Consider the following 27,772-nt stretch of genomic DNA (forward strand, 5'->3'; position numbering starts at 1 on the left):
GAGTAATTTGGGCCGAGAATGAATAAGTATTTGCAAAGCCTCATGAGGGACTGGGGAAAAAGGTAGAAATAATAAACTTCCTCACATGCAGAATTCCTGATATTCTCACAAGTTTTGAGAACTACCAATTTAATAGGCCAGGCCCTCAGTCTTGGGGCTTGGCCTTATAAAACTGATTCCTGGAAAGAAGAAAGTAAGCTTACCTATGATTACACCTACAAGTCACCTCCAGAGACCTCTTTTGTTGCTCAGATGTGGCCTCTCTCTCTAAGCCAACTCTGCTGATAAACTCACTGCCTGCCGACCCCCCCGCCGCCCCCCGATATGGGACATGATTCCCAGGGGTGTAGATCTCCCTGGCTACATGGGACATGACTCCTGATGATGAGCCTGACCCTGACACCGTGGGATTGAGAAAATTTTCTTGACCGAAAGGGGAAGAGAAATAAAACCAAAAAATCTCTGAGTGGCTGAGAGATTTCAAATAAAGTCAAGAGGTCATTCTAGAGGTTATTCTGATGTATTATATAGATATGCCTTTTTAGTTTTTAGTGTATTAGAATAGCTATAAGGAAATACCCATAACTGCTGAATTGTAATCCAGTAGCCTTGATTCTTAAAGATGACTGTATATACCATATAGCTTTTATGGTATGACTATGCAATTGTAAAAACCTTGTGACTGACACTCCCTTTATCCAGTGTATGGCCAGATGAGTAAGAAAATAAGGACAATAAATGAATAAATAATAGGGGAGATAAGGGATATAGGATGCTTTGGGTCTTGTTTTTATTTTTATTTTTCTTATTTTTTTGGAATAATGGAAATATTCAAAATTGACTGTGGTGATGAATGCACAACTATATGATGATATTGAGAACCACTGATTGTACACTTTGGGTGATTATATGGCATGTGAATATATGTCAGTAAAATTGCATTAAAAGGAAAGTACAACTTTCCAGAAACCTAAAACCTCCAGGTGGGTCCCTGGTCCAGATAAGTCCTGAAACTTAGCCCAGCCTATCCAGAACATCAGATAGCTCAATCTCCCTACCCTATATTAGTGACAGATCCTTCTGATATCAAAAATTTAGTATTGCCATAGTCCAAACAAACCCAAAGAGTGGTATGGAAAGATCAAAGGTGATGGTGGAGTTATACATAGAAGAGAGGACTTAACAAATGAATATGAATGCTGAATCATTAAATTGGTGACTCTTTTAGTCTCCAGTATCTTAGAGCAACTAGAAGTAAAAACCTAAAATTGTGAAATTGTAACCCATGTCAAACTCTGAAATATGTTCTACAACTAATTGTGGTGCTGTGCTTGGAAATGTGTAGCTTTTATATATATATATTATTGTTCACAAAAAAAAGTCGAGTATGATGATAAAAAAAATATTTAAGCCCTCTAGCCTCCAGTATTCTGGAGCAGGTAGAAGGGAAAACGAGAGGATTGTATGGTAGCCCATGACAAACTCTGGGATCTATCCTGTAACCACTTTTTGAAGAGTACTTTGAAAACTATTGCTTTTTTATTTCTTTGCTTTGTATATATGTTATACTATACAATAAAACAGTTTTAAAAAAAAGGAAGTACAAGAAAATAACTCTACAACTTGGCTGAACACCATAATACCATTTGAAAATGTTATGTTGTATCAAATACAGTAAGATGAATTATTAATATCTATAAGAGCAAGAGAACAATTGCTTTTGTCATATTTTCATTTCTTAATTACACTTGTAATCTACAAAGTAGATCCCTCCCTTGCATGAATCAGAGAACTCTCTAGTATGTCAGTTTCAGAATTTTTTAACATCATCAGACCTAGATAGTGCAACTCTGGTCTGAGTAACTGAGTCTTCCAATCTCCCTTTCTCTACTACCCTTTCATCATTGAATATTTTAGAAGTTACAAATAAATTTTCTTTATTGTATAATACAATATTAAAATTTGTAATAATAGCAGGGATCAATATTTAACCTTGAAGACTTTTCAAAAAACTTTAAAACTCAAAGTGTAAAATAGGACTGTAAAGTGTATTTACTTATTATGTTTTCACATAGACATGAGTACAACTTTGGGTTTTCAAAATAAAGATTTATTGGATGATAAAGTGGTTACAGAGATTATAGTAGAAATAGCCTAAGTTGCCAGTTAAGGCACTAATTGCTGAGAATAAATTGGGCTAATCTCTGAAAACAGACAAATTTGTACCCTAAATCTGCTACATTAGAAAATTCTAGTATACGCGAACATATATTCCAGAGCAGTGATGTCATTACACATCATGTTGCCTCTGGAAATTTCCGTTGCACACTCATGACAGAATAAAAGTGAAAAGAGCAAATAAAGTCTTATTATGGAAGCCGAACATGTTGGAGTAAAAGCAATTCAAAATAGAGTGGTAAGGAAAACAGTGTCTATATTTTAGCACCACATATATTCTTTGAGACCAATGAAAGAAAGGTTTATTTGATCTGAAACTGAAATTTTCTGTAGTGCATAATCTAATTCAACCTATCTGAATACCTCATTTGTACAACTGAAACACAGGGAGCACAGAATCCTATATAGATTATTGTAATGCCTGGAAACATCCTAGACTCTATTAAGCAGGTAATCAAAAAGTATTGGCAAAGTCCCCTAAGGGAGGGGAGGAAGAATATGGAAACTTTTAAATGTTACCATCAGGGAATCCCCTGACACTGTTTCAAACTTTAGGGACACCCAAATCAAAAGGCCATGTCCTCAATCATGAGGCTTACTCTTGTAAAGCTTATGTAGGTAGGGGAGAAGCTTAGACTACCTATAGGCATGCCTTAGAGTTACTTCTGGAGAACCTCTTCTGTTGCTCAGATGTGGCCTCAGTCTATCCAAGCCCAACTCTGCAAGTGAAATCATTGCTCTCACCCCTATGTAGGACAAGACATCCAGTGGTGAAAGTCTCCTTGGCGACATGGGAGATGACTCCCAGGGATGAATCCAGACCTGGCACTTTGAGATCAATGATTCCATCCTGACCAAAAGGGGGAAAAGAACTGTAATTAATAAGGTATCAGTGGTAGAGAATGTTCAAATAGAGTCAAGAGGCTACTCTGGAGGTTGCTCTTACACAAGCTGCAGTTAGGCCTTGCTACCTGTCATAACCTGTCAAACCCCAGCCAGGACCATTCCAGCCTATCCTAAAGAACACCTAGGGCAATATATAAGATCCCATAAGGGTGGGGAAAGGAGGCAAGATGGCAGCTTAGTGATGTGTGGGATTTAGTTCACCCTCCAGAGAAGCTAGTAAATAACCAGAAACAGTACAGAACAACTGCTGGGGCCACATCAGTGACCGGACACACAGCATACCCCAGTCTGCAGAAGCTGGGCCAGCTGCAAGCCCCCCAGATCCGTGAGACCCCCAAGCTGTGGAGGCCGGCACCCTCCCCTACAGGCTGGTTCCCAGAGGGAAAAGGAAAGAGAATTTACTAGTAGCAAGGGACTAAGTTCAAGTAAGCTCCAATTTTTGGAATTAATTCACAAATTCTGACTACTAAAAATAGGCCCCCAGCTCAGCTGAACCATAAGTAAAAGCTGAGGTTGCTGTTTTTCGCCCCAGCACAGAGGGGGCAGGGCTGATGGAAAAAGAAAAATAAATAAACCAGAGGTTCTATTGGATCAGACAGTACAAAATACTTGAAAGAATCTTGGCCCTGAAGGAAAGGAGGGAGCACATAGGACCTGGACATACACAGAGCAACATACCAACTTAAGCTCTTGATTGGCAAACCAGAAAAATGGGGGTCCTGCTTTGAAAAAGACTTTTTTTTTCTGTTCTTTTTTGTGGTTGTGTTTCTATGACATAGCTGCTCTTTGGATACAACTGCAAGCCTTCTCAGTATCCAACTGCCCCTGGCAAGGCCGGAATTAAGCTTGTCTGAGATCTAGTCTGGAAGCTGTGCCTTCCCCAGGAGAGGGGTGGGGCCCAGCCCAGGTGGAATCCCTCCCTCAAAGAATTCAGACCCCAGGGTCTGGAAAAGTGAAGTGATTAAAGACAGCCTACATCCTCTCCTCTGTCTCCACCACAGCCCCCACAGGGAGAGTCTGTTGAAGTTAAAGGTACCACATCACCTTATGCTGGTGGGACCTGCAGGCAGACAAGCACCACATACTGGGAAGGATAGGAAAAACACAGAGTCTAGAGGCTTCATAGGAAAGTCTTTTAACCTTATGGGTCTCACCCTCAGGGAAAACTGACACAGGTGACTTTTTACTCCTGAGAGGAGGCTAGTATGATCTGGGAAAATCAGACTAGGATCTACAATACCTAAGTAGACCCTCCTAAGGGAACAAAAAAGGCACCATACAGGCAAGACAAGAAACAAGAAAACAAGAACTGAAAAATTCTGATCTGTTAAACAAAACCTAAGTTTGAGGTCTAGAATAAGCTAAGCTGAGTGTCAAAGAACAGATAGACAAAAAAGTCATCCAGCAAGAAAATACTAGGTAAAAAAAGTGAAAACAATCTCCAGAATAAACTAATTAAGGTAATTAAATGCCCAGATGCCAGCAAAAAATAACGAGTCACACTAGTAAAATTGGAGATATGGCCCAGTCAATGGAACAAACCAATAATTCAAATGAGATATAAGACTTTAAACAATTCAGGATGTTTGAACAGACATGGAAAACCTCATCAAAAATCAAATCAATGAATTGAGGGAGGATATAAAGAAGACAAGGAATGAACAAAAAGAAGAAATCAAAAGTCTGAAAAAACAAGTCACAGAACTTATGGAATGAAAGGCACAGTAGAAGAGATGACAAAAACAATGGAAGCCTACAATATTAGATTTCAAGAAGCAAAAGATAGAATTAGTGAGCTGGAGCATGGGACATCTGAAATCCGACAAGCAAAAGAAAATATAGGGAAAAGAATGGGAAAATATGAGCAGTGACTCAGAGAATTGAATGACAACATGAAGTGCAGGAATATACATGTTGGGGGTGTCCCCAAAGGAGAAGAGAAGGGAAAAGGAGGAGAAAACCTAATGGATGAAATTATCACTGAAAATTTCCCAACTCTTATGAAAGACTTAAAATTACAGATCCAAGAAGTGCAGCATACCCCAAACAGAATAGATGCAAATAGATGTACTCCACAACATGTACTAATTATTAATAAAAGGAACAATTCAATACATATGTCAGATGTCAAAGAGAAAGAATTTTGAAATGAGTAGAGAAAAGCAATCCATCACATACAAGGGAAACCCAATAAGACTATGCGTAGATTTCTCAGCAGAAAACATGGAGGCAAGAAGACAGTGGTAAGATATATTTAAGATACTAAAAGAGAAAACTGCCAACCAAGAATTCTATATCCAGCAAAATTGTCCTTCAAAAATGAGGGAGAAATTAAAACATTTTCAGGCAAAAAGTCACTGAGAGAATTTGTGACCAAGAGATGGCTCTGAAAGAAATACTAAAGAGAGCAATAGAGACAAATTCGAAAAGACAGGAGAGAGGGGTGTGGATAAGATTATAGAAAGGAAGGCTATGAGTAAAGGTAAAAAGAAGGAAAATTAGGTATGACATATACAATCCAAAAGGCAAAATGATAGAAGAAACTACTACCCATATAGTAATAACACTAAATGTTAATGGATTAAACTCCCCAATCAAAGGACATAGAATGGCAGAATGGATAAAAAACATAACCTATCTATATGCTGTCTACAGGAGATGTATTTTAGACCCAAGGATAAACATAGGTTGAAAGTGAAAGGTTGGGAAAAGATATTTTCATGCAAATAACAATCAGAAAAGAGCAGGAGTAACTATACTAATTTCCAAAAAAATTAGACTTCAGATGTAAAACAATTAAAAGAGACAAAGAAGGACACTATGTATTAATAAAAAGAACACTTCAACAAGAAGACATAACAATCATAAATATTTATTCACCGATCCAGAGTGCTCCAGAATACACAAGGCAAACACTGAAAAGAGAAATACACACATCTGTCATAATAGTTGGAGACTTCAATTCCCCCCTTTCATCAATGGACAGAACATCTAGACAGAGAATCAATAAAGAAACAGAGAATTTGAATAATGCAATAAATGTTCTAGACTTAACAGACATTATGGAACATTACAGCAGCATGATACACCTTTGTCTCAAGTGCTCATGGATCACTCTCTCAAGTATAGACCATATGCTGGGTCACAAAGCAAGTCTCAATAAATTTAAAAAGATTGAAATCATACAAACCACTTTTTCAGATCATAAAGAAATTAAGTTGGAAATCAGTAATAGTCAGAGGGCCAGAAAATTCACAAATATGTGGAGGCTCAACACCACACTCTTAAACAACCAGTGAGTCAAGGAAGAAATTACAAGAGAAACAGTAACTATCTCGAAGCAAATGAAAATGAAAGCACAACATATCAAAATTTATGGGATGCAGCAAAGACAGTCCTAAGAGAGAAATTTATTGCCCTAAATTCCCATATCAAAAAAGAAGAGAGAGCAAAAATCCAGGAATTAACTGTTCTCTTGGAAGAACTAGAAAAAGGACACCAAAATAACCCCAAAGTATAAGCAAAAGGAAAGAAATAATGAAGATTAGAGCAGAAATAAATGAAATGGAGAAACTGAAAACAATCAAGAAGGTCAAAGCCAGAAGCTGGTTCTATGAGAAAATCAATAAGATTGATGGACCCTTAGCAAGGCTGACAAAAAGAAAAAGAGAGAGGATGCAAATAAATAAAATCAAAAATGGAAGAGGAGACATAAACATTGGCCCCACAGAATATAAAGTAAATAAAACTCTCATTGTTTGCAAATGATATGATATTATATGTTGAAAGCCCCCAAAAAATCCACAGGAAAACTACTAGAGCTATAAATGAGTACAGCAAAGTGGCAGGTTACAAGATCAACACTCAAAAATCTGTAGTGTTTCTATACACTACTAATGAGCAATCTGAGGGGGAAGTCAAGAAAAAAATTCCATTTGCAATTGCAATGAAAAGAATAAAATATTTTGGAATAAATATGACTAAGGATATAAAAGACCTATGCAATTTAAGCTGTAAGAAATTACTAAAAGAAATCACAGAGGACTAAGATAAATAGAAAGGCATACTGTGTTTATGGATTGGAAGACTAAATATAGTTAAGATGTCAATTCTACCTAAATTGATTTATAGATTCAATGCAATACCAAAACTTACTTTTCTGAAATAGAAAAACAAATAACCAAATTAATCTGGAAGGGCAGGGTGCCCTGAATAGCTAAAAATATCCTGAGAAAGAAAAAATGAAGTCAGAGGACTCACACTACCTGACTTTAAGGTGTATTACGAAGCTACAGTGTTCAAAACAGCATGGTACTGGCATAAAGGTAAATATACTGACCAATGGAATTGAATAGAGTGTTCAGAAATAGACCCTCTCATCTATGGACAACTGATCTTTGATAAAGCCTTCAAGCTAACTCACCCAGGACAGAACAGTCTCTTCAATAAATGGTGCCTAGAGAACTGGATATCCATATGCAAAAGAATGAAAGAGGATCCATATGTCACACCCTACAAAAATTAATTCAAATGGATCAAAGACCTAAACATTAGATCTAAGACCATGAAACTTTTAGTAGAAAATGTAGGTAAATATCTTATAAATCTTATAATAGGAGGTGGTTTCCTAGATCTTACACTCAAAGTACAAGCATTGAAGAAAGAGATAAATGGGAGCTCCTCAAAATTAAACACTTTTGTGCATCAAAGAACTTTGTCAAAAAAGTAAAAAAGCCTACACAATGGAGGCAATATTTGGAAATGATATATCAGATAAGGGTCTAGTATCCAGAATATATAGATTGTTCAAGTTAACAATAAAAAGACAGACAACTCCATTACAAAATGGGCAAAAAACATGAACAGACACTTCTCAGAAGAGGAAATACAAAAGCACAAAAGGCACATGAAAAGATGCTCAACTTCCCTGGCTATTAGAGAAATGCAAATTGAAACCACAATGAGATATCATTTCACACCCACCACAATGGCCATTATCAATAAAACAGAAAATGACAAGTGCTGGAGAGGATGTGGAGAAAGAGGAACACTTATCCACTGTTGGTGGGAATGTCAAATGGTACAACCGCTATGGAAGGCAGTTTGGTGGTTCTTCAGGAAGCTAAGTATAGAATTACCATATGATCCTGTAATACCATTGCTAGGTATCTACTCAGACGACATGAGGGCAAGGGCACACAGGGACATTTGCACACCAATGTTTATAGCAGCATTATTTACAATTGCCAAGAGATGGAAACAGCCAAAATGTCCATCAACAGACGAGTGGCTAAAACAGCTGTGGTATATACATATGATAGAATATTATGCAGCTGAAAGATAGAATAAAGTTATGAAGTATGTAACAACATGGATGGATCTCAAGGACATTATGCTGAGTGAAATTAGCTAGAAACAAAAGGACAAATATTGTATTGTTTTATTGATATGAACTGACATTAGTGAATGAACTTGGAAAATTTCATTGGTAACAGAGACCATCAGGAGATAGAAATAGGATAGGTATTGGGTAATTGGAGTTGAAGGGATACAGATTGTGCAACAGAACTGATTGTAAAAATTCAGAAATGGATAGCACAATCCTACCTAACTGTAATCCAACAATGTTAGTACATTGAATGAAGCTGAATGTGAGAATAATAGAGAGAGGAGGTCAGGGGGCACAAATGAAATCAGAAGGAAAGATAGATGATAAAGACTGAGATGGTATAATCTAGGGATTCCTAGAGTATACAATGATAGTGACTAAATGTACAAATTAAAAAATGTGTTTGCATGAGGAATAACAAAGGAATGGCAGTATTGCAGGGTGTTGAAAATAGATGTTAGTTCATATTTTAAAACTTTAACTTATGTGTGAGACTAAAGCCAAAAATGTTTATTTGGTATAAAATTTATATTTTGAGTAGTGTATCTCCTAATTTAACTTATATGGACAGTCTAATTGAGCACCACAGGTGCCTTGAGTAGGGCATGAGATTATGTAAGTTTGTCCAAAGTGATGCCTCGATAGATCCCAGAGTGATTTGAACAATGAATAAAAAAGTATTTGCAAAGTCCCCTAGGGGGAATGGTGAGAAAGAGGGAAAATTCAACTTCCCCGTTTGGAGAAGGCCTGATATTCTCATAAGCAGTGAGGACAATAAAATTAAAAGGCCGAACCCCCAATCTTGGGGTTTGTTTCTATGTAACTTATCCCCACAAAGGTTAGGCTAAACCTACTTAAAATTGCACCTAAGAGTCACCCCCAGAGTACGTCTTTTATTGTTCAGATGTGGCCTATCTCTCAGCCAACATGACAAGCAAACTCAATGTCCTCCCCCTCTCTGTGTGGGACATGCCTCCCAAGGTTGTAAACCTCCCTGGCAATGTGGAACAGAAATCTTAAAATGAGCTGGGGCTCAGCATCAAGGGATTGAGAAAATCTTCTCAGCTGAAAGACGGAAGAGAGAAATGAGACAACATAAAGTGTCAGTGGCTGAGAGATTTCAAATAGAGTCAAGAGGTTATCCTGGAGGTTATTCTTACACATTATATAGATAACCCCATTTTAGTTTACGTATATAAGAGAGGCTAGAGGAGAGTGCCTGAAACTGTAGAGCTGTGTTCCAGTAGCCATGTTTCTTGAAGATGATTGTATAATGATATAGCTTTCACAAAGTGACTGTGTGATTGTGAAAACCTTGTTCTGATTCTCCTTTTATCTACAGTATGGACAGAGGAGTAAAAAATATGGATTAAAAATAAATAAATAATAGGGGGAACAAATGTTAAAAATAAATTGGGTAGGGGGAAATAGTAGTGGTCAATGAGAGGGAGGGGTAAGGGGTATGGTATGTATGAGTTTTTTCTTTTTTCTTTTTTTTTTCTTTTTCTGGAGTGATACAAAATTATCATTACATCATGAGATGAGAAATTATCATGGTGATGCGTATACAACTATGTGATGATATTGTGAGCCATTGATTGCACACCAAGTATGGAATGTTCATATGTTAAGAATGTTCTTGTTGTATGTTGATTGGTTTTCTTAATAAAATTTAGAAAAAAAAGATTTCACAAGGGTTCCATGCATTAGACTAACTTTCCAGAAACCTACAAATTCTATATGGGTCCCTGGTCCAGATAAGTCCTGAAACCTAGCCTAGCCTGTACAGAATATCAGATACTTCCATCTCCCCACTCCATACTAGTGACAAACCCTTCCAATATCAAAAATTAAAGTTGCCATAGCCCAAACACCCCTAAAGAGAGGAATGGAAAGATCAAAGGTGATGGTGAAGTTATGCATAGAAGATAGGATTTAACAAGTGAATATGAATGCTAAATCATTAAATTGATATCTCTTTTTGTCTCCAGTATTTTAGAGCAGCTACAAGTGAAAACCTAAAATTGTGATATTGTAACCCATACCAAACTCTGAAATATGTTCTACAACTAATTGTGGTGCTGTGCTTTGAAATTTATAGCTTTTTTGTATATGTATTATTTTTCAGAAAAAAGGAAAAAAGTGAATTGTGTTAATAAAATAATATTCAAGCCCTCTAGCCTCCTATATTCTGGAGCAGCTAGAAGAAAAAATCTGAGACGATCGTGTGGTAGCCCATGACAAACTCTGGGGTCTGTCCTGTAACCACTTGTTGAAGAGTGCTTTGAAAACTATTGCTTTTTTATTTCTTTGCTTTGTATATATGTTATACTATAGAATAAAACATTTTTAAATTTAAAAAAAGTCTTATTTTGAAAATAGATTTAATTTCCAAAATCTCCTGAGGGGAGCTCAGAGAACTGCTGGTGTAGAGAATGGATTGGAGAACACCAAAACCAACGCTTGGGAGGCCAAGTAAAAGACTTTAGCCACGGACCAGGTGGTAGTAGTCTCCAATTTGAGTGTGCTTCAGAATCCCCTGGAGAGCTTGCTTTTTAAAAAGAAATATTTTTGTTGCAATATCGTCACCTTCATACCGTCCACACATGGTGTTCAGTCAGTGGCTTACATCATCGCAGTTGTGTTTTCATCACAATGATCATTTTTAGAATATTTGCATCATGGAGAGCTGGTTAAAGCACACACTGCTGGAGCCCACTCCCACAGTTTCTAATTTTGTAGGACTAAGGTGGGGCCCAAAATTTGGGCATTTCTAACAGGTTTCCAGATGATGATGAGGTCTTGAAGGCCGCACTCAGAACGTGAATAAGGGCTTTGTTATTCATCTGCTGCCTCATCCCTGTCCTACTGAATATGAATCTACATGAATTAGATTCTCAGGTGTTTTATATGCACATTAAAGTTTGAAAAGCACTGCTGTAAGAGACAGTTAATGACATCCTGGACCTGGGGATGGAGAAAAGTATACAAGTTTTAGAGGGAGAGATCACTGGGATTGCTTTGGTTTCTTCTCGCTGGGACAGAGAACACAAGTAGATCAGTAGATTTGGAGGAGTGGTATTTCAATTCAGTTTTGAGTTTCTAGACTATATGAAGTTCTCTTTTAATTCCTACAATATCGATCATATGTAGTTAAAGAATAATGTTGTGAGCTCCTGGTACTGGGAAAGCACTGGTAGTGTACAAGTGTAAGACACACATGTAATATTTTATCTTCAACTCAGACTCCATTTCTGGCAGATATGAATCAGTAAAGAGTAAGTCTTTTTCCATGAAAGGGATATTTAAAACCTGTCTCTTATCCCGAAAACATTCAGGCCTAGAGATAAAAGCATGCAGGTAGAAACCCAGGGTTACCAGCAAAAGATTGTATATCACCTATAAGTTACCAGGGCCCTGAAGAGCAGAAGGAGATCTCTCAGGTATCTCAGAGAAGAGCAGCTAAGACCAATGCATGAGCAATTTGGGAATACTCTATGTCACCCTTATTTAGAATGGGAACCCACTTTCCATCAAACCTCTTGCTCTTTTCCAAAAGTTCCTAGTTAACGAACCCCTTTAGATATTATGACATAACACTAGCTATGTGTCTGAACAGCTGAGCCAGGATTCTGACATACAAAGCAAGCTGCAGCAAAGGTTCTCCTTGAATGAGACAGGTTTCTATTTGGATGCGGAAAATACTGCACTTTTCATCCATTATTTTATTTGATCCTCATGTTACTGCCAGGTAGGGCAGGCATTATTATCTCCATTTTTCAAATGAGGAAACTGAGTTTCAAGGAGGAAATTAAATGGCTTGTCTAGAGTTGTTGAAATGGTAAGAGGATAAACTGGGACTGGAACCCAGACCTCTTGACCCCGAATTATGTGCTCTTCACTCTAAAACAGTGCTGTACTTAGACTTAACAAGCAGAATGATCTGCAGGACATGAGTTCATCTTTTTGAATTCCCATTTGTTTAAACCACTCACTTGTATGAAATCTTCAAACAATGGCACCTGATTTCTTAAAACAGCTTGGCTCATAATACGTTGCAGATTATTATTATTAGAAATCTTTTATTTTAATGGTCAAGCAATTAATGATAACTCACAGTATAATGTCTGTAGGAGGAAAAAAGACACCTATATTGTCACCAGGTCTGTTCATTATCCTTTATGCTCTATATCCAGATCAATCAATAGTTAAGTAATAATGATGTGCTTCCTGAAGTACAAGGATATAAATTAATTTTATGCTCATATGCATATTTTCTGTATGGAAAAATGAGTGGAAAATGCCTGCCATGCCCATCTCATTGTAAGAAAATGTATGTAATGATTACAAGCATATAATAAGAATGGTTTGCCCAGCCAAATGTTTGTTCATTTCTGTTAATCAGTATTCATTTGAGCTACTTCTATGCAGTTTGTGGAAGCAGTGCAATCAGTTGAGTAGTGTGGCAGATTTAAATCAGTAATAAAAGCCCTGGGGAAATTAACAAGACAAAACATTAACCACAGACTAAACATTAACATATATTAGCATCTTTATTATACCTGTAGAATTGTTAAATGGGCATGGTTACTACTATTAAAAAGTTTATGTTGTATATCACATCGTTTCAATTTCGATGTATATTTTGTTTTTAAACTTTTAAGATTTAATTAAACAAGATTGTACAATGGTGTAATAGACAATTCGCCAGAATGAACTGAAGTTCATTATTGTTTTTTAACTGGAAATCTATAGAATTCCCTCTCCATTCCACCCCAGTCCCAAGATACCCCAAAACAAATACCACCTAATATTTTCACAAAGTAGAATATGGGACCTAAATTGATATTTAATTTTGTAGCCCTAGAGCGTGTTTTATTATTAATTGTTCAGTGTTCTGATGAATCTATCAATGATCAAAGACTAAATTTATGCCAAATATTTAGCGACAGTTCTCAGAAAGATGTTGGGACCACAGTATAAACTGGGTTCTAACAGAAAAGTTATTGTATATTAAATAAAACTGAAAAGACCCTCAAGAGGTCATGGGTGTTGGTGGCCATAGGAATAGCTCTTGAGAGGGAAAGGATTGTGCTGGTCCCTGAGTAAAATTCAGTGGGGCACTTCCAACATGAAAAAGTTAGAACTTTTCTCTAAAATTTCCATGCACTAGCCTAACTTTCCAGAAACCTACAACCTCCAGATGGGTCCCTGAAACCAGATAAGTCCTGAAACCTAAAGAGCCCAGCCTCAAGTCCCCAATCTTGGGGTTTGTTCATATGAAACTTAACCCCGCAAAGGATAGGCTAAGTCTACTTAAAATTAGGCCTAAGAGTCACCCACAGAGAACCTCTTTTGTTGCTCAGATGTGGCCTCTCTCTCAGCCAACACGACAAGCAAACTCACTGCCCTCCCCCTAGCTATGTAGGACATGAGTCCCAGGGGTGTGGACGTTCCTGGCAATGTGGAACAGAAATCTTAGAATGAGCTGAGACTCAGCATCAAGGGATTGAGAAAAAACCTTGACCAAACGGGTGAAGAGAGAAATGAGACAAAATAAAGTGTCAATGGCTGAGTGATTCCAAACAGAGTAGGGGTTATCCTGGAGGTTATTCATATGCATTAAATAGATATCACCTTTTTTAGTTAAGGTGTAACAGAGAGACTGGAGGGAACTGCCTGAAAATGTAGAGCTGTATTCCAGTAGCCACATTTCTTGAAGATGACTGTAGAATGATATTGCTTTCAGAATGTGACTGTGTGATTGTGAAAACCTTGTGTCTGATACTCCTTTTATCTACCTTATCAACAGATGAGCAAAACAAATGGAATAAAAATAAATAAGGGGAACAAATGTTAAAATAAATTTAGATTAATACTTTAAAATGTCACCTTATGTGTGAGACTAAAGCAAAAAGTGTTTATTTGTTACAAAATTTAGATTTTGACTAGAGCATTTCCTAATATAACTCATGTAGATAGTTTGATTAAATGTCATAAGTACTTGGAATCTCAGGTAGCACATGAGAATTTGTTGGTTTGTCCAGAGTGATCCCCCAATGAATCCCAGAATGATTTGATCAGTGACTGGAAAAGTATTTGCAAGCCCCCTTCAGGGAATGGTGAGAGTGGGGAGAAATTCAACTTCCCCAAGTTGAATTCTTGATATTCTCACAAGCAGTGAGGACAACCAAAGCTATAGGCTGAGCCCCCAGTCTTGGGGTTTGTTCACATGAAACTTAACCCCACAAAAAATACGTCAAGTCTACTTAAAATTTAGGCCTAAGAGTCACCCCCAAGAGAGCCTCTTTTGTTGCTCAGATGTGGCCTCTCTCTCCAGCCAATATGATGAACAGTCTCACCACCCTCCCCCTGTCTGCATGGGACATGACTCCCAGGGGTGTGGACCTTCCTGGCAACGTGGGAGAGAAATCCTGGAATGAGCTGAGACTCAGCATCAAAGGACTGAGAAAAACCCTAGAATGAGCTGAGAATTAACATCAAGAGACTGAGAGAACCTTCTCGACCAAAAGGGGGAAGAGTAAAATGAGACAAAGTGTCAATGGCTGAGAGATTCCAAACAGAGTCAAGAGGTTATCCTGGAGGTTATTCTTACACATTAAGTAGATATCACCTTGTTGTTCAAGATGTAGTGAAGAGGCTGGAGGGAATTGCCTGAAAATGTAGAGCTGTGTTCCAGTAGCCATGTTTCTTGATGATGATTGAACAATGAGATAGCTTTCACAATGAGACTCTGAATGTGAAAACCTTATGTCTGATGCTCTTTTTAGCTACTATATCAACAGAAGAGTAGAACATATGGAATAAAAATAAATAAAAGGGGGAACAAATGTTAAAATAAATTCAGTTTGAAATAGTGGTAAATGAAAGTGAGGGGTAAGGGTTATGGTACATATAGTTTTTTTCTCTATTATCATTTTATTTCTTTTTCTGTTGTCTTTTTATTTCTTTTTCTAAATCGATGCAAATATACTAAGAAATGATGAATATGCAACTATGTGATGATATTAAGAATTACTGATTATATATGTAGAATGAAATGATTTCTAAATGTTTTGTTAATTTTTTTAATTAATAAAAAAGTTAAATAAATAAATAAATAAAAATAAATTTAGATTGAAATGCTAGTGATCAATGAAAGAGAGGGATAAGGGGTATGGTATGTATGAATTTTTTTCTGTTTTCTTTGTATTTCTTTTTCTGAATTGATGCAAATGTTCTAAGAGATGATCATGATGATGAATATGCAGCTATGTGATGATATTGTAAATTACTGACTATATATATAGAACGGAATGATCATAAGTTAAGAATGTTTGCATTTGTTTGTTGTTCTATTTTTTTAATTAATTTAAAAAATCTAACAAGGCATAATAAAATAAAAAGTGAAAAAAAATAAAAATAAAAAAATAAAGAGCCCAGCCTCTCCATAACATCAGCTAGTTCCGTCTCCCTACCCCATATTATTAGTAGCCCTTTCCAACATGATAAAGTTAGAATGACCATAGCCCAAATACCCCTAAAGAGAGGGACAGAAAGATCAAAGGTGATGCTGGAGTTATATAGAGAAGATAGGATTTGACAAATGAATATGAATGCTGAATCTTTAAATTGATATTTCTTTTAGTCTCTAGGATCTTAGAGCAGCTAGAAGGAAAAACCTAAAATTGTGGAACTGTAGCCCATACCAAACTCTGAAATCTATTCTACAACTGACTGTTGCACTGTGCTTTGAGATTTATTGCTTTTTTTTGTATATATACTATTTTTCACAAAAAAAGTTGATTGTAATGATTATATATATATATATATGTATTCATGTGTAGAGTAGCTAGATGGAAAATTTTGAGAGGATGATATGGTAGCCCATGACAAACTCTGGAATCTGTCCTGGAACTACTTGTTGAAGAGTGCTTTGGACTATTGCTTTTTCCCTTCTTTGCTTTGTATATATGTTATATCATACAATTTAAAAAGTCTTAAAAAAATTCAGGGGGGCAGTCATCTTACCCCTCCAAAGGTATCACCAGCTTTACAAGGGCAGTATGATGTGTGGTGCCACAGACTCACTTATGGGAACCTCTCTTTTTCTACTTCTGCTTCTACCTTTCCCCATACCCCTTCTCCCCCTCCTCTTCCTTCCGTTACAGGCCATATAAATTAAAGTAATAGACCTACACTCACTTCATATATATCTTGAAAAAGAAAATGCAAAGCATTTCAGGCATCTGATTGTTAAATTGAGAGCAAAATAAAGAAGTCTGTTAAGGCTAGTGAGAGTGGGAGAAAGACAGAGATACATTTCAATGTTGTAGCATACACTGCATCCCCCACCATGCCCTCTTCTATTTTCTAGTTTTAGGTGATTCTAACTAAAGGCCTATATATTTATTGCATTTTGTAGCCATAAGTTTAATCAGGAATCACCATTTTGGGGGAAAGTACAGGATATATATAGTTGGTCCAGACACCAGACAGTTGGTCCTTGGTTAAATCGTAGGAATTACAGACCTGTTTTTTGTTTTGTTTTGATTTGTTTTTGTATGCTGTATCATGGGGGGCCACAGTTCATTCTTTTTCTATCTTAGTATCCCATTATTGCAGCACCATTTGTTGAATTTTTATTTGTTTTGTTTTTGGGAAATGCATTGGCCAGGAATCGAACCCGGGTCTCCCACATGGCAGGTGAGAATTCTGCCACTGAACTACCCTTGCACCCACTACAGACCTGTTTTTGTAGCAGGCCCAAGAGTCTGAATTCAAGAGCCAGGACCCTGGGATGATCTCAACAGGCAGCAAGCAACAGGCTGGACCTACTTGGGAGCTACCTGTCCCCCAGAACTTGACATCCAGTTTTTGACTCTTGCATGGCACACCAGAGAGTTTAAAACATTTCACTATTGGCTTATGGCTACTGGAAGTACTTCCTGCTATCTAGGTTAAAATCAGATGCCAGTTTTCTGTTTAGGCAGGCATGGCTCAGAGATATTGTGGGTTTGGTTCCAAACTACCACAGTAAAGCCAATATTGCAATCAAGTCACACAAATTTTTTGGTTTTCCAGTGCATGTAATAGTTGTGTTTACACTATCCTGTAGTTTATAAAGTATGCAATGGCATTATGTCTAAATACAGTGTACACATCTTAATTAAAATGTGACATGGAGACATTGAAGTATGCACATGCTGTTGGAAAAATAACACCAATAGACTTGATCAATGCAGGGTTGCCACAAACCTTTAATTTGAAAAAAGTCAATATCTGTGAAGTGCAATGAAGCAAAGCGCAATAAAACGAGATATTCCTATATTGAAAAATTTAACATTTCTTTGAAGTGTGTTTTTAAAATTCTTCATCATCATCAGGTTCTGCTGTTTTGCCCCAAGACTACGGAGCTCGGCCACACCCTACATTGGAAGACCTAGAATCTCTGCTCTTGACAGAAATTCATGACATGTACAGGGAAAATATCAAAAATAGAACTCTGCCCTAAGGCAAAGGAAGAACACTTCAAGACTCCATCCCCCCACAGGAGCTTTGAGTCACTAACAAGAACTGGCAGGAATACCTTTCTCAAAACTCTAGGAAACAGTTAAAGGACCAAAGTAGCAGAGTAAGCTCTATATAAAGAGAAAGGCTACTTAAAAATGTTAGGAAAAAAAAGTATTGGAATGTCATGCACTCTGGCTGGCCCCTCCCTTACCCCTTCATTGCTTTAGCACAGAGCTGTCCTAGCTCCCCCTGGTCCCTGTTTTGGAGGAACAAGAGTAGTATGTACGTACTTGTGTACATACATATGTCTGGGCCAGTCTGTCTGCTGGTGGCCTGAGGAGTTGACTCAACCAGGATACTCATCACAGGCTAGCCATCCCAGATCTTGCTCTGTGTATAGGAGGAAGCTCACAGAGCTCTCCTGCAGAAGGCTGCAGGACATCAGGCAAGGAGCTGCCCAAGGCAAAGGATTGCCGGCTGTAGCACATACAGTGCCGTGTCAAGGATCATAAGGAAACTGTTTCCTAGGGGTGAGGGGACAATCCTATCAGTGTAAAAGGGGGAATTCTTCAGGCCATATGTACATGCTTAAGACAAGACACAAGTGCAGAAAAGATCAGGGTGGGCCCCTACACTTTGGCCTCAAGCTATTCTTTATACATATTATGTGAATGAGCTTTGAAGGAGAATACTCACATAGGTCAATCTGCAAAACTGGGGAAGGTATTTTGTTGTTGTTAGCTCTTGACATTCAAGGAAAGCTCTGTCATAACATTAGCTGGACACAAGCTTAAGGAACAGTTGCCTCAGAATCTAAATAAAAGTGATAACATGTTAAAGTATAAAAATGTCCAGCTTTCAAAAAAGATTAAAAACATACAAAGACACAGGAAGTGGTGGACTGAGTAAAAATGAAAAATTAAAGCACTCTAAACCATCAATGAGGAGGACCAGGCTTGTGACATAACAGAAAAAGACTTTTAAAAATTGGTCCTAAATATGGTTAGAAAGCTAAAGGAAATCATGGACAAAGAGCTAAGGGAAATAAAGAGAATTATGGATGAACACAAACAGAATATCAATAGACTGAAGGAAATTATGAAAAGGAACCCAACAGGGCTGAAGACCACAGTAACAGAAATAAAAAATTCACTAGAGGGGTTCAGTAGCAATTGGAGCTAGAGAAGAAATAATCAATGAACGTGAAGATAAGACTATTGAAATCATCCAGTGTTGGGGGCAAAAAGAAGAAAGAATGAAGAAAAGTAAGATCCTGAGGAATTTGTGGGACACCATTAAGTATACTAATAAAATACACATTGTGGAAATTCCAAAAGAAGAGAAAAAGAGAAAGGGGAAGAAATGATATTTAAAGATATAGCAGCTGAAAACTTCTCAAATGTAACAAAGACACTAATAAACACATCCAAAATGCTCAGCACACTCCAAACAGGATAAACCCAAAAAGACCCACACCACTCCATGTTGTTATCAAACTGTTGAATGTCAAATATAGAGAATTCTTTCAAGAGGGAGGCAATGTGTCAGATGCAAGGGAGCCTCAATGAGATTAAGTGCAAATATCTCATCTGAAACCATGAAGGCAAGATGGCATTGGGATGATTTATTTAAAGTGCTGAAAGAAAAAAAAAAAAAGGACAACCAATAATTTTTATCCAGCAAAGTTATCTTTCAAAAATGGGGGAGACAACCAAAACTATTCCTGCCAATCCTAAAAATTACCTAGGGTATTATATAAGATTCTGCAAAGGCTCCACACACTAGAGTAATTCTCCAAAACCTACAACCTCCAGATGAGTCCCTGGACCAGACAAGTCCTGAAATGCAGAGGGGCCAGCCCTTCTAGAACATTAACTATTTCCATGCCCCCATCCCATATTATTGACAGCCCCTTCCAACATGAAAAATTTTAAATGGGCATAGCCCAAATACCCCTAAAGAGTGGGAGAAAGATCAAAGGTGATGGTGGAGTTATATAGAGAAGGTCAAGTTTAACAAATGATTATGAGAGCTGAATCATTATGCTGATATTTCTTTTAGTCTCCTGTACCTTAGAGCAACTAGAAATAAAAACTTAAAATTGTGTAACTGTAACCCGTACCAAACTCTGAAATTGTTCTACAATTAATTATTGCAATGTACTTAGAAATTTATTGCTTTTATGTATCTAAGTTATCTAAAGAGAAGGAGGAGTATAACAGAGAAGATAAGATTTAACCAACGAGTATGACTGCTGAATTATTATATTGATATTTCTGTTGTTCTCCAGTGTCTTGGAGTAGCTAGAAGAAAAAACAAAAAAATCATGGAACTGTAACCCATACCAAACTTCAAAATCTGTTCTATAACTACTTGCTAAAATCTACTTGGAAATCTATTGCTTTTTTACATATATGTTATATTTCATAATTTTAAAAAAATTAAAGAAAATAAGGGAGAATTTAAGACATTCCCAGAATAAACAAAAGCTGAGGGAGTTTTCTACTGCTAGACCAGCCCTACTGGAGATGCTAAAGAAAGTTCTGCAAGTTGAAAAGAAAGGACACTAGAAAATGGATTGAAGCTGCATGAAGAAATAAGGTTCTCCAGTATGGGTAGTGACATAGATAAATATAATTGCCAGCACTATTGTATTTTTAGTTTATAACTCCACTTTTTACTTCCTACAGTATCTAAGCAAATGCAAAAATAGCAGTGATAAATCATAATGTATAAACGTGTAATTTATAACAAGAACTACGTAAAGGTGGGAGGACAGAGGATTTTAGGAGCATAGTTTGTATGTACCATTGAAGCTAAGTTGTTATCTAAGCAAATGAGAATGTTATAGATTTAGAGTGCTGAATTTAAAACCATGGTAACTGCAAAGAAAATATTGGAGAATATGCACGCTCATCGAGACAGAGATTAGACTACAGGTTACCAAGAGTTGGGGGGGTGGGGATAGGGATAATAGAGATGAGAAATTTTTAGTAATGGAAGATGGTGAGGGTACTGCAATATTGCAAATATGAGTAACCCTACTGAATGGGATGCTTAGGAGTGGTTGAGTTGAGAAAGATTATATTGTATATACATGTTACCACAATTTTAAAAAAGAGCAATCAAGAGTGAATGGCAATTACATGCAATACATGATACGGGATGGGATCTAAGAATGGAGGAGAAAAAGCTCAACAGGGCATTATTGGGACATGTGAAAAATTAGAATATAGAACATAAGATTTATATCAACATTAAATTTCTTGAACTGGATAACTGCACTTAAGGTGGTTATGTAAGTGAATATCCTTGTTCATAGGAAATGTATATGGAAAGATTAAGTGTTCAAGGGGGCATGATGTATATCATGTGTTCTGTATATCAGAACACTATACTCAAGTGTTCTGAAAATGGATTGATAAGTGCATAGACATATGGATAGGTAGACAGATATATAGATAGCTTGATAGATTGATGTATAGATAGATAGAATGAGATATAAAATGTGGCAAGATATTAAAATTTGGTGGATCTGTGTATCTGGACGGACAGGGGTAGGTTGGCATCCTCTCTATGGGGCTTATATTATTTTGTAATTGTCCTGTAAGTTTGAAAATATTTCAAAATAAAAAAAAATGTAAGAAAAATCAAAACAAAGACTTGAGGAATGACTTAACCAGGGTTCAAGTTCCAGCTTCACCATTTACAAATGTTGCATAAGTCCTTCAACCTCTGTGAGCCTATTTCCCTATCTCTAAAATTGGATTGATAATACCTGCTTTGTATTCCTCAGAGGGTTGTTGTAGGACTCATAGGACAGAATGGAGAAGAGATGTATTATTTGGGAAGCCCTAGGTCAGAGCAGAGTATTAGGTTACAAATGTGAGTTATTGGTGTCATTGAGAAGCCTATGATATAAACTCGCTTTCTCTACTTGTCCATCCGGAGTGAAAGATCAAACCTGAGTTTTCTGTCATTTGAAAGTTCCAGAACTAGCAGTGATTGGGAGCTTAAGGATGAATAAAGTTAGATTTGACCAATGAGGAATCTGCATTTCTTGACAAGTCAATTAAGGGCTGCAGGTACATCAGGTCAAAATACTTTGCATGATTTCAAAATGGCAACCTACTCAACTTGGAAAGTAATTTTTCCCTTTTTGTCAAGGGAGATAATAAAATATGGCACTTCAAATTTCATGTCTTCCTCCTTTGTACAAGGATGGAATTACGTGGAGTGAAGCTGTGGGACCAGGTCAAAACAAAATCACTTTGTGGGTGAGAGGGAGAAGTGAAGTTGTAAGCCAAATCTTCTGATAAACACCCTGGGGGTTCTCCATTATGCCTTGTTGGGCCCAGCAATGTATTTTCTGCATATATGTTCAAAGACAGTGCTTCTGGGCCCTGTTTAGCAAAGAATGGCCCTGAGGTTACGAGAATGACCTGCTGGCCAGAGTATGGGCAGAGGCCCTGATTTCTTGCACTTCAAGTCTTATAACACTTCAGAACACCATTGATTGCCTTCTCTACCACAGGTCTGGCTCATGAATAAAGCACCATCAGGAATTGCAGTTCATGGAAAGTGAAAATGTCAAATATTCCAGACGTATTGATAGAGAACACTCATCTATCCAATACATTCTCTCCAACTTAACAAATTTAAAAGCAGCGGCCTTCGTAACTAGGTACATTAGTCAGTGAAAGGAAACCTAAAATTTCTGGGCCAGAGATGGATTTCTAAGATGCCACTTGGGAGCAAGAGTCTTCCAGCACAGTCCCTGATGCTTCTCCATGGTGAAACTGAAAGGATTTCCTTAATGTGAATGTGGTATCTCTTTGTAAATTTTCTTTCAGTGTCCACTTCTCAAAAAAAGCTCATGATACTCACCTACAGCCCACACTGAGTGGAAGTGAAAGATGTGGGGAGAAGAGCTGAAAGGGGTGGAGTAGGGGTATACATTTGAAAAAAATGCTTTATACACGAGAAGAATTTGGTTCACGGTAGATTTGTGGAAGAAAATAAAGCCTGTCTGATAAAGAGGTCGCACATTTCAGATAGGGGAATGGGGATGTTGGCAAGATACCACTGTCTGCCCCTCACCCCACATTGAGCCTTGGAAAGTCTGCTTGTTAATGCCACTTTGGGTGTCTTGGAAGGAAAGGTCAGATTGCAGACTGGCTATGCTCTCATTTGTTCTTTGTTTTTGGCATGGGCAGGCACCGGGAATCAAACCCAGGTCTCCGGCATGGCAGGTGAGAACTCTGCCTGCTGAGCCACCATGGCCCACCCTTTCATTTGTTCTTAATCTTCCTACTTTTGCCTTCGCTGTACCCTTTTTCAGTAGGTTGTTGTTGTTGGGGGTGGGGAATGCTTCAAAACTTTAAAATCTTGCTGTGACCCAATTGGTGTTCACTGGTACAAAGGACAAACTTTCAATGGGGAGGGAGATTTCACAGCTGTGGGTTGCAAGTTGACAAGTTGCTGTGAAAGATGTGTGAAAGATTTTGATTTCTGTGCTGGATTTGGAACGGGTTTAGGTCAAGAGAATGTTTCCAGTGCTTCTGATTGTGCTAAGAACACTTTGATCCTCCTGAAATAAGCTCTCAGATTGATGTATGTTCATGGAATAATAGATATGTATGGAACAAAAATCAAGGTTTGGTTCCATAAAATTTCACCTGCAGTTTAACAAAGTAAGCATGTATATGTCTGAGGAGATAAACTGATGATGTACAATCTGCCCTCAGTGCCCTGTAGCTGCATTATATGCTTTGGGAGCACCCAGATCCACCAGCAGCCCACATGCCCAAAGAACCCTGCCAGACTGCTACTAGTTAGGGCAGATTTAGAGAATGCAGATTGTTCGTTTGAACTTTCATGTTCACCCAAGTCAGATAGCATTACATAAGGACGTCTGACAAGTTCCACGTCACACATTCCAAACCCAAACGTAATATTTCAAAGTGTCTGCAGCTTTTCTTTCATTTCCATTAAGATAAAAAGTCTGAACAACAGACTGGATATGCTGTCTTTCTTAAATAGAGATGATGCTAATGCCGATTCTAGACATTTTTCTAACTCAAGAATTTGTGTGAAAAGCTTCCTAAAGCTACACAAGTTGCATGCAGAGCTGGAAGTGATGACATCACAATCCCTGTCCTCACAGGTATTTCTAATGTTTGTCCTCAAGTTTATATTCTACTTTGGCTATGTTTCTCCTAACTGAGCTTCTTTTTTTTCCAAAAGGTAGAGTGTAAGCAAATGGAAATCAAGCATTTATTTCTGGGAGATAATATTGCATAAGCTTCTAAATCATACAACCCTGGATTCAAATCTCTGAATCCACTGCCTATTTGCATTAGGCAAGTCACTTAACCTCCCGGAGCCTCAGTTTCCTCATCTATAAAATGGAGGTGATAATATCTAGCATAGTGTGTGGCATCAGGGAGAACTATAAGAATGTTCATTTTAATATTTCTTTATATGGGAGTTCATTTGGGTATTTGTCAGAAAATGAAAAAAAATAGCAAATCTGCAAATAGTTTTTTGTTGTTTTTTAGTTTTGTTTTTGTTCATGCAAGAACTTCTTCACTTCTATCTGTTCCTTTACATTTGAGTTCAAATACTTTAGCAAAGGAAATCGGTCAGAATGGAGCTAAGCAAGAAAACCAGTGCCATTTTTTAATCATTGTTACATGAGCATAAAAGAGGTAAGCTTTAGAAGGGAAGCATCCAATAAATATTTTAGAATGAGTGAATAAAAGAGAAGAAAGGACAGGAAGGAGAGAATGAGGAAGGGAAGGAGGGAGGGATGATGGCAGGCAAGCAAGAAGGCAAAAAGATAGACTCTTGAGCACCTGTATTCTTTAATGCTCTCAGTCTGGGGCTTATTCAATGATGTTATTCATAGCTGAGGACTCTGGCTTTTGGTTGGTTGACTTGCCTTCATCCCTTGGGCATTTTTAGGAAAGCCAGATGAGAAATTACACTGACATTTTTCAGACTACCTTAGCACAGGCCCTATAACAAAATCTTCATAACAATAGGGAGTGCTCTGTGCATGGGAGGTTGCTCATCTATTAAAAGACTCCTCCACATACCTCTCACATCCCCATCTCTTGCAACAGTTCTTCCGAAACTTTGCAGTTCCTTTTTGTGAATTTCTTTGTACTTAAAAACGCCAAGTGCCATTGAAAGGCATCAATGGCATGAGGCCTGTGTAGAAGTTCCTCTCAAATGTGCACTTCACTATTGGAAAAAGCATCTTTCACCTTGCAAAATCGCTGAATAGACTATGCTCAAACTGGGGCCCCATCTCCTACCCTCAGTCTTCAGCCTTCCTCTTTCCACTCATGTTTCTTTGCCTTAAAAGCTTATCACTTTTTTTGACTCCAGCGATAGCTTCGTTCTGCTCTTTAAAGAGAAATTGGGAAGGAAATTGAAGTGCGCTTCAGAATTTGTTTCTACTACCATATCTGTGAAACTATCATATAATTATATTGAATTTATTTTTTTCAGATTGGCAAGTTATGTGCCCATTCTCAACAACGCCAATATAGATCCGCTTATTATCCTGAAGATCTGTTTATTGACAAGAAAGTATTAAAAGTTGCTCATGTAGAACATGAAGAAACCTTATCCAGCCGAAGACGGTGAGAGAATGTTTTTTTCCCTCTTAAAGTACAATTAGCAATTGTGTTTTAAGGTAAAAAACCGTTGGAGCGAAGCTCTTTATATGCATGTTATTTGGTTCTTCTGAGTAGAATAATTAATTAAATTCTGTCATCTGTCAGTGTTAAAAATAAAAAATACATTTTATTATATCCAAACCACTCATACCATATGTAAATATCTAGCACAGCAACACAAGGTGAAATGGATTTCCCTATTCACCATTTTTATAGGTTAATGACACATTTTCTACTCACAATCTGATCTGGCAATCCCAAGATTTGGATTGTGGCTCTTCCCATTATTAATAGTCGAAGGTGGTAGGACACACTCCCATATATGCATATGCACACACACACACACACACACACTACACATTGTTTTTAAAGTGAGAAAATGAAGGCTTGGGTTCCTATTTCTTAAGACAACAGTAAAGGGACTAAATTGCAGGTTTGTTTCTTATTCCCTTCAGTCCCCCATGCTCCCTTTCAGGCTCCTTCCCTCCCTGTTCTAATATTTTCATTACACATAAGGGGTGGAATTTGGATGGGAGACCCAATGCAACTCTAGGAGAATCGCCATCCCTGAGAGCTACTAGAAATGAGCTCTACTTCCTGATTGGATTGTGAGATACTGGCTTACAAATAGAAAATTAACAGATTAAATCAGACCTCTCATATTAGAGCTAAAATATTCCATTCATATCAATTTAATACCAAGACTTCAAAAATGGTAATTTGTAGTCTTATATGTTACAAGTTTAGAATGGTAGAAGGCAAGTCATGCAGGTTGGAAGAGTCTCCTGGAGAAAACCCCTTTTCTTCTCTTTTGTTATCTTCCAATCTAATAAGATTTCTAGCTTCCCTATACCAGCAGTTTCAAAGTATGATTTGAGGACATCCCAGACATTCTTTCAGGGGGTTCTGTGAGGTCCCCCATTTTCTAACTGTGTATCTGTGCAAAGCCAGAGTTTCTTTATTATATGCCAGCTAAACAACATATTGCAACAGATAAAGTCCAGTAGCAGATAAGAGACTCTTGCTATCTCCTATGAAGCCAGACAGCAAAGATATTTTGCAGAAATATAAAACAATGCCACTTTTATGACTAATTTTTTCATTAAAATATTTTAATATTTAATGGGTATATTTATTACTGTTATTTTAAAATTAATTAATAAACCCTTTAAATTTTTGAGATTTAATTTCTAAGATGGTAAATATTGATAGATAGAACCCATATAAACAAAAGCTCTTTGGGGCCGTCAATAATTTTTAAGAACATTAAAGGCTTTGAATTAGTTATTTATTGCTTAAGAACAAATTACCCTAAAATATATTGACTTAAACCAACACCATTTCTGGTTTTCCAGTCTATTTCCTATGCATTGTATTTAGAATTGAGACCATGTCATGCGTCTAATTTTGCATACTTTTATTTTCACTTAACATTACATCATAAGGAATTTCCCACCATCTAAAACTTTGTAAACATGTTTTTATAAACAGTGTTTTTCAATTAAAAATAATATACAAAATGTACATCACTATTACAGAGTGTTAACTATAGGGTGGTATATTGGAAAAATACACTTAATGTAAACTATGGACTATAGTTAACAGTAATATTTAATAGTCTTTCATTGTTGTAACAAAGGTACCACATCAATGCTAGCTAAGTGATAATAAGGTGTGGGTTTTTTCTTTTTGGAGAAGTGAAAATATTCTAAAATTGATTGCGGTAATGTACTCACAACTCTGTGAATATCATGGAGCCACAGATTGTATACTTTGGGTAGATTGTACAGTGGGCAGATATATCTTTTTTTGTAATTTTTAAAAATTTTTATTAATAAAACCAATCAACATACAATATGAACATTCTTTTTTTATCACATAGTTGTATATTCATCATCATGATCATCTCTTTGAACATTTGTATCAATTCAGAAAAAGAAATAAAAGAAAATGGAAAAAAAAATTCATACATACCATACCCCTTACCCCTCCTATTCATTGATCACTAGCATTTCAATCTATTAAATTTATTTTGACATTTGTTTCCCCTATTATTTATTTATTCCCAATCCCTATGTTTTACTCATCTGCCCATAAG

General features: G+C 37.1%; 1 protein-coding gene across 1 annotated transcript in view; it reads left to right on the forward strand.

The window, feature by feature from the left end:
* GPC3 (glypican 3) overlaps positions 1-27,772 on the forward strand; it is a 584,655-nt gene that overhangs the window by 349,599 nt on the left and 207,284 nt on the right. Inside the window, exon 4 of the mRNA XM_077144850.1 lies at positions 25,505-25,638. Coding sequence (XP_077000965.1) covers positions 25,505-25,638 — 134 coding nt within the window. The remainder of the gene's footprint in view (positions 1-25,504; positions 25,639-27,772) is intronic.

This window comes from Tamandua tetradactyla, chromosome X, assembly GCF_023851605.1.
Source record: "Tamandua tetradactyla isolate mTamTet1 chromosome X, mTamTet1.pri, whole genome shotgun sequence".
NCBI classification, from domain to species: domain Eukaryota; kingdom Metazoa; phylum Chordata; class Mammalia; order Pilosa; family Myrmecophagidae; genus Tamandua; species Tamandua tetradactyla.